At 47.0% G+C, this 8046-nt stretch overlaps 3 protein-coding genes across 3 annotated transcripts in view; 1 reads left to right on the top strand and 2 right to left on the bottom strand.

The window, feature by feature from the left end:
- The window catches only part of F4812DRAFT_456445 (phosphoribosyltransferase-like protein), a gene marked incomplete at both ends in the record, with an annotated part of 2756 nt that extends 1498 nt beyond the window's left edge, over nt 1-1258 (top strand). Inside the window, one exon of the mRNA XM_047936992.1 lies at nt 1021-1258. Within this exon, the coding sequence (XP_047792750.1) occupies nt 1021-1258 (238 nt within the window). The remainder of the gene's footprint in view (nt 1-1020) is intronic.
- Nucleotides 1259-1383: 125 nt separating this feature from the next.
- On the bottom strand, nt 1384-2254 carry F4812DRAFT_266045 (uncharacterized protein). The gene is made up of 3 exons (XM_047930846.1): nt 2034-2254; nt 1543-1970; nt 1384 (listed from the first exon to the last, which is right to left on the bottom strand). Exons 1-2 carry the CDS (start codon nt 2172-2174, stop codon nt 1635-1637), a joined length of 477 nt encoding a protein of 158 aa, XP_047792749.1. The 5' UTR covers nt 2175-2254; the 3' UTR covers nt 1384; nt 1543-1634.
- Nucleotides 2255-4806: 2552 nt separating this feature from the next.
- On the bottom strand, nt 4807-7802 carry F4812DRAFT_456444 (fungal-specific transcription factor domain-containing protein; the record flags this gene model as incomplete). Its single annotated transcript, XM_047936991.1, has 2 exons — nt 4807-7028; nt 7085-7802. The coding sequence occupies 2 exons, from the start codon at nt 7800-7802 to the stop codon at nt 4807-4809; spliced, it is 2940 nt and encodes a 979-aa protein (XP_047792748.1).
- Between the last annotated feature and the right edge of the window lie 244 nt (nt 7803-8046).

The raw sequence follows: 8046 nt of genomic DNA, 5'->3' as shown, positions 1-8046 counted from the left end.
ATTTATTTATATTTATATTTTTATATATTCCAAAAAAACAAAAAATTTTTAAAAAAAAAACAACAAAAAAAATTTTTTCCTTGGTTTCAAAAAAAAAAAAAAAAAAAAAAAAAAAAAAAAAAAAAAAAAAAAAAAATTAACAATAATACTTCATAGAAGAAAAAAAAAAAATTAAATTCGAACTCACCGCTTTCTGCCCACCTGGTCACACATACATTACATACAAAACACCACAACAGCAACGCCAGCTTACGTTATCGTAACGTCTCGGAGGCTTGCTCTTTTTTTTTTTCTTTTTTTTTTTCTTCGATCAAGCGGCACGAGACACATATATCCGTACCTAGGGTACTCAGAAACAGGGGAGGTCGGTGAGAGAGAAGAGAAAGTCGAACGGGAAGTCATTTATAGATTCATCCATACGGTATAAGCATGTCGCTGTTACAGTAAGTAAAAAAAAGACCTCCAAGGTTATTTTGCATGCTTGATGCTCTCTTTCTACACCTCACTTTACAACCTACATATGAACACATTATAACAACACATACTCGCATACCTACCTACTTATACATACCTAGTATACATTGCATTACATCTACATCTACATAACTACAGCGCAAAGCATATTACATATACCTTACATTATACCTTACATTAGCTAGGTATACATCAGCTATACATGCACATACCTATACATTACACAATTACACATATACATTTGTCACCTCTCGACCTTAAATGTGACCAGCCAACCAGGAGGGTCCAATCCACCCCAACCAGCCACTCACGCCTCACCGTTCTTCTCACCGTCTCCGTCTCCTCACCTCTCGGGCGTCACCGACTCGACTTGACCTTTCCCCCCTACTCCCGTTTTCCTTCACTACCTACCTTAACCTACCTATCTATCTCATATTATTTATAATAAAATTAGTAATAAATCTTTATTTACATATACCCACACACACACAGGCTCTAAAGACAGAGGGAAAAAAAAAACAACAACTAAAACTAAAACTTTCACAGGTCCTTCCGCAACCTCTCGTCCCGCGCCCGCATGGGCGTCGGCCTGGGCTTGCTGGCCTGGGGCGCCATCGGTCTGCAGCTGTCTGATCGGGCCGAGGAGCGGTACGGCTTCACGCCCACCGACGAGGACAAGGCCGCCCTCGACAAGATCCTGCCGAGCGTCACCGTCGTCGACAGGGACGTCGATAGTGGCGCCGGTAGTGCTAGCGGTAGTGGTAGTGGTGGCAAGCAGCGGTGAAGGGGGGTAGAGCTAGGTACACACAACAACATCAAGAGGAAGGGGGGAGGGCGGAAAGACGGCAAAGCTCGTGATAGATAACTTTTTCGTAACGAAAGCTAGATAGGAGATAGTATGGCTGGCTGACTGGTTGCTGCATGAGAAGGGAGGATACAGTAAAAAATAAATAAAAATAAATAAGAAAAAAAGGATAAAATAAACAAGAATTGTGTATGTGAATATGTAGGTATCTAGGGAGGAGGTACGGAAGGTAGCTAACTTGGGTGAAATGCATAGTTACATACTTTTTTTACCTGGCATATTTACTTTGCGGCTGCTGCTTTGCTGCTCTCTTTCTGTACCTAGCTGTACGGACTAGGCGATTAGCTGGCGCGACCTATCGGAAGCCTAGCCAGCTGGGGTTGGCAAGGCGCATAACAACAACATACAACCGGCGGTGCGGTCCCAGTTGCCGCCATGCAGAAAGAAGGAGAAGGAGATTCGCCACCGGGAGAGGGATGATGAACAGGCGGGCTTTCCAAGCTGGTTCGAGAGGCTGTAGCAGCAACGCCAATGCAATGGCTACATGATATTCCAAACCTGGCTCTGGCTTTTCTGTCTCGGTGCCTAACTTGGGCGATCTACCTAGGTAGTGTAGTGTATGTATCTCGAGAAGCGGGGACGAGAACCCAAGTAGGTAAGAAGGGAAGGGATGAGGCATGAGGCATGAGGTCTCGACGAGGTCGGAGTTAGGTTAGGTTAGAGCACGTTAGCAGCTCGAGTAGTGTAAACAAACAGACGTGGCTGATCTTAAGTCCCTCCCGGCTAGCTGTAACGAGCCTGGTCGGATCCGTGCCACGTAGGGTAAAACGCGTGATGATGGTAGATCGGCCGGGTATGAGGAGAGGGGCAGCAGGAGTAGCAGCAATAACAGCATTGATTTTTTTTGTTCGTATGGTAATAGTTATGGTAATGAATGGTATGTGCGTAGCGGCGTTTGTTTCCACAGCTCAAGAAGCGGCTAAGCTAGCAGCAATGCCAACTAGCGAACACATACACACACATACACACATACACCCCTGGCGAGTCCGTCAGACGTCATACACGTCGTTCGTAGGCCGTGGACGAGTAGCAGCGAGTGTATGTACGCGGACTTCGCGATCCTGGAACGTGGTGGACGGACGACGCTTCTTGTAGCGAAAGTTGCCCCGTGCGGGAGGGAATAGAGACATGTACATGGCATATGTATGTATACATACGGCATATATTCCATATACACACACGCAAATACATACGTCCCCTGTCTAGGGATAGCCTCTCCCAGAACGACACACATTGGATCCGCAAAAAGCTTCTTTCAATTTTTTTCTTTCCTTCCTAGACCTTCCCCTTCTCGGCCTCGTAACCTAACCTGACCTGACTTGTCCTAACCCAACCCAACTAACCAACCTGAACAACAAACCTAATACCGACGGACCCATGGATTTTAGGCGCGGTACCTACCTTTACCCGGACGAGGAAGGAGAACGGTTCGAACGGCCCCTGTCCTGAGCCCCGTTCTGCAAAAAGCCCTACGTACATACAGACACGCACATGTATGTATGCATGTACGTATGTACGTATAATGCTCAGACAACTCAGACCCGGCGAAGAAAACGGCCGCCACAAGCGTTTCTTTCTTTCTCTCTTCCTTTCCTTCCTCGTTCCCCCTTTTCCCGTAATCCGTACACATACTACTGCCCTAGCCCGTCGATAACGCGCGTGACCTTTTGGGATCAAGGGAAGGGAAGGGATGGGAACGCCGTCCACGAACCCACGTGGCTGGTCCCCACGGGCCGTTCAAGGGGTGTTCTCTGGCCGCGGCCAAAAAACGGCCGAATACACATTCGCTAGCCCAGAAGTGCTGGGTCTCTCTTCTTCTTCTTCTACTATTGCTACTACTACCACGGTCGGGAGACCCCTGGGCCCGCCTCCCTCTCCGGACGCTTATACTCGACGACGTGTATGTATGTAGGTTTATATGCATGTATGGATGGATGGATGCCACCTATATAATACATAATACACACAGACACAAATTAGGTAGGTAATCAGGGGGATGGAGGGAGGCGAAAAACAATACTTACGGCTACTTCCCGGTACGTGGATCGTCTTTTATCCCATCAGGGTACATAGAATAGAATAAAAATAAAAAATAAAAAATAAAATAAAAATTCGGTAGTTACTTGATTTAAACCTGGAGTCTTTATTCCGGCTTGGGCGAGAAACCCGAGATATGCATACCTCATAACATACCTTACTTACATACATACAAACAAAGGATATGTCGCCGCCTCGCCCTAACCACCACCACCCCCAATCTATCTATACCCGTGATCGAGATGATTCGGTTGGCCAGGGCTCGGGGTTCCACTCTCCCATATGACATATCATTTTCCCTTTCTCTCTTTTTTTCTTCTCTTCTCGTTAGTTATGTATAGTTAACCCAGTTAAACCCAGTTCCAGTATCGCTCTATACTCCCCCTCCCCTCCCCTCCCCAGCCCACACTACCTTAATTGAACCTACCCCCTTTCCTTCCGCCCTTCTTCTTCTTTCGTTCCTTCGAAGAACATTCCAAAAAAATAAAAATAAAATAAGTTAGCGTCAAAATGGGATTTCTTTATGCGGGGCAATTTCTATATAGTTACCATTTCTATATTTCATTCAGCCTTTGACCTTAACAAAAGAAAATAGAATTGAATTGAAGAACAGTACCTAATGTTTATACAGCACGTAACTAGTATGATGTGAAAACTATTCAACATAACTAAGACTCAGTTACCTACCTAAACTACACAAATTGGGGGTTAACTTTGACTATAAATCCAAAATCCATAGACACCATTTGATAGTATTGATCAATAAGTACCTACCCACTTATGGTTGGAAGCATACTCTTAACCCTTGCATGTCTACAGTAGAAAAAGATAGAGCCTTCTAGGCTTTACTACTAGCATAGGCTGTCATAAGACATCAACTATCACTTTGTGCGCAGGTCTTAGAAACAGGAACAATGGAAATCATATAATTTGTTTTGTTTTGATCTGTAAGTCTATCTCATCCCGTTAACATCAGTTGTGGAAGAAAAACATGCTGCAATGAGTCCGCCTCCTACCCTCACACTTTACTTGAATGCCACCCCTATGAAATAATGCGTACCACAAGAAACGAGACCACTCCAGGAATTGTTAACCGGTCAGTGTAGACGTAAACATCATCATCACCTCCCAAGGAGGGTAGGTTTGTGGGGCCTGCCTTTTGAGCTGGCCTGAGTCTAATCATCGAGTCTAAATGCAGACGCCACAGCCAGTCTAGTTTGTTGCGAGCCAATCCGGAAAATGCAGAGAAATTGCCGCCGTCAACCCGATCCGATGCAGAGAAGGAATCGAAACTTTTTATGAGGCCTTAAAGAGGAAAAAAAAAAAAAAAGAAAATAAAGGAAAATAAAGGAAATAAAAACAACAACAAAACGCCACATTTATGCTTTTATATGTTGATCGTTGGTCGATTAATAGTAGCTTTTCTTTTCTCAAACTTCCGTTTTAACCGCAGGCATACCAGGAGACTTCACGACCGACGGCAAGGGTTTGAAAAGGTGCGTCATGTCCAGCGTAAGATCGGTAACCGCAAAATCATTATCGATGTCGCTTACGGACCCGAGTTCCTCCCCCCTTGATGCCCCGTCCGTCATAACCCACGACTTCACAGTCTTAAGTAGTTGAATAACCTGCTTAAATCGACTATCCGGGGCCAATTGCAAGTCCACCACCGAAGTATTCTTGAGCATCCATTTCGCAAGCCAGAAAAAATGTATTCCATCACGACAGAAACCGTACCGCCTAGGATTGGAGACCGAAGGAGGAAATTGGATTGCCATATCCATATCCCAGTACGACTTAAACTTATCGAGCGCAGTGCAAAGAGTCTTATAAGTCTGAGAGGAAAACCCCGCAACCGGTGTAGTAGTTGTGCTGTTATTGGCGCTAGGATTACCGCTCCCCGTATCTGATCCGTTCGCAATAACCCAGTCATTCTGCGAAAGAGGCGTAGAAGTACCATCCAGTGCGGCAAGACGGCCTTCGAGTTGAGCACGTCTGATTTGGGAAATAATAGCGTGAATCAAAATGAATTTCCCATACAGATTAGTGCTCCCAGGATGTATTTGATATGAACTGTGAAACAGAGCGGCCAGTGTCAAGTTCAACTCAGGTTGCTTACTGCGTTGCGATCCGTCTGGATTTTGTCTCCTTGCCGCCTCAGACCCATACAGGTTTAGCCCTTGCGCGCAGTCAACCGCAGATTGCGCTTCCCAAACCGCATCGTCTGCGGGCAGCGGGATGCGAATCTCAAAACTATCGAATTGAGGTTCGCAGTTGAAGTAAAGAGTGCGCGCGATGTCAAGAAGATATATCATATGCATTACTCGGATGCGCGTCTCTTGTTCAACCCACGCCGCCCAATCGAATTGTCCGGGATTGAGGTCTTCCAACGAGATTTTTGGCTGATGAAAAATGCTGTATAAAGATGAGTCGTTTCTGACTTGCAACAAATCAAATCTTCGGCTGATATCTGCTACCAGAGGAAAGATTCTCCTAGCACTTTCGCGCTGGACAGGTGTACCATTCCAAATGAGAAGCGACGACATCAAAATGAGTGCCTGTAATCGCTCGATATCTCTTTTGTCTCGGCCATTGCCAAATTTAAGACCGGCTTGCGCCTCGCTGCTGAATAGATCGCAATCGCGCTCCAATGCAATCTTTAAAAAATTTGTCATCTCTCGAACATTTGAAGATGCGGCATTACCAGAGTAACAAGCGCCAATACAGCACATGGATGCTATCAAACCTGTATAAACCTCCATGATACGGAAGGTGGGGATGTGGAGGAATGAAAAATGGAAGTGAAAATGGATGTATGAATCAAGAAAGTCTCTAATGTTGACAGGAGAAAAGAAGTCGTTAAGGCCGGCGGTGTGACTGGAGGGTACCGTGCCGGGAGGGTGGAAAAAGTTGAGGATCTGCGAAGAGAGTCGGTGGTAAGGGTCTTGCATCGAGGGTTGCACGTCCCAATTCGAGAAAAAAAGCGATCGGTCGTTCACATCGTTCGGGGCCATGCCTGGCATGCCATTGGGTCTTTCGGAAGTGAGATTAGGCTCGGTTTTGATTGCGGTCTGATTCTGTCCAATATTAGGAGGGAACTGATTGACGTAGGCATGGTGCGCACCAGACTGTGGAAACATCTGGGACCAGTCAAGGCCAGATTGTTGGTTTGAGCCAGAAGCTCCATACATGGGCATGCCATTTTGGCCCTGAGGCATATTGAAGTTGGCCAACTGAGGGTTGATATTCGAAGACATCGAGTTCGAAACATCGCCGTTGTAGCCGCCGGTCATGCTTCTTCGGTCCCGGTTACCGTTCTCGTCCATCCGACTCATACTGCTTGATCTGGAAAGCTGGTTCTGGTCGTTGGCCATGTTTCCCATACCATCTTGGATCTGAACCATACCGAAAGGGTGGACGACATTATCACCTGGCATGTTAGTCATGCCGTTCATGTGACTCAAGTCACCCTCGTTAGCCTTCTGTGCGTTCTGTTGTTGCTTCTTAACATGTGCTTGGGGATGAGACAGATGGCTCACGCCGGTGGGGTTTCCTCGTCGGATCGAACACTTTTGGAAGTGACGTTTCAGAATATCACTTCGCGAAAACGTATCACGGCACAACACGCACATGTAAGGGCGGTCGCCGGTATCTGTGAAAACAAGGTTAGCAAAATGGAGAATCCCGTGGTGGATCTGTTAGACTCACGTCGGAGAAGGTGACGCTTAAGGTGCTTCGCGTGGAGGTAAGTCTTTGTACAGTGGGGGCAGGGGAATTTGCCATCCGCATCTTTCTGCGGGATTACCGTGTTCTTAGATGCACCACTACCAGTTGGGGCAGCGGGTCTTCCCGGAGCACTGGGCAATATTCCACGTCGTCCTTGAGAACCTACCACATGGGTAGGCTGTTCATTGTCCTGAAGTAGAGATTGTTGATGCGGCATCATAGGGCTTCCACTGTAAGGTGACGGCAGCCCAGTCTGCGGCATAACCCCGCCAGCGGGCATCGGACGAAGAACAGGAGGGCGCGCCGCTGCAGGGGCGGGTGCGATAGGCTGCGGGTGAGAAGCCGCGACAGAAGTTTGAGGCATCATTGAAGACGACGTGGGATAACCCTGCTGAGGCTGCTGATATTGATTAGGCATCATACCGTAAGAACCACGAGTAGGGCCAGAGTTAGGCGGTGGGTATTGGCTCATGTTAGGCGGCTGGGGAGTATTAGGAGTGCCTGGTGTCCTTGGGGTGTGAGGGTGGCTTCCGTAAATAGATTGCATAGCAGAAGCGTTGTGCTGTAAAGGCGGCAGCGTGTGCTGGATAGACGCGTGTTGCAGCTGGTTAGGGGAGATGGCAGCTGGGGAAGGATAAGAAGCTCCTGTCGTGTTTATACCGTTAGACGAGTACGGGTTTTGGTTTGAGCCACTGTCCATATCCTGTCCAAGTGGCAATTGCAAATGAGGCCACGATTGCTCAAAATGAAGCAATCTTAGGTCTCTGTAGTGCTAACAATTGTTCCTGATTTTCACCTCTTCCGTTCTTTGTCCGAGGTTCAATCGAGACCGACTAAAACCCTGCACGTAGCGAACGTGGTGATTGTGACGCGCGACGGCAAGATGTGGGTTTTATAGCGGGCGAACGCGTTGGCGTTAGTTGCTATATTGACAGGTGTCGCAG

This window comes from Daldinia caldariorum (genome assembly GCF_022478825.1).
Source record: "Daldinia caldariorum strain CBS 122874 unplaced genomic scaffold F4812scaffold_3, whole genome shotgun sequence".
Classification (NCBI taxonomy): Eukaryota; Fungi; Ascomycota; class Sordariomycetes; order Xylariales; family Hypoxylaceae; genus Daldinia; species Daldinia caldariorum.
Note: the sequence above shows the minus strand (reverse complement) of the source record. Positions and strands in the feature narration are given on the sequence as shown.

Coding starts and splice junctions, on each gene's coding strand:
- F4812DRAFT_266045 (XM_047930846.1), bottom strand. CDS start 2,174: ATGCTGTTATTGCTGCTACTCCTGCTGCCCCTCTCCTCATACCCGGCC. Junction 1,971..2,033: donor ACTTAAGATCAGCCACGTCT/GTTTGTTTACAC, acceptor GACCTCGTCGAG/ACCTCATGCCTCATGCCTCA.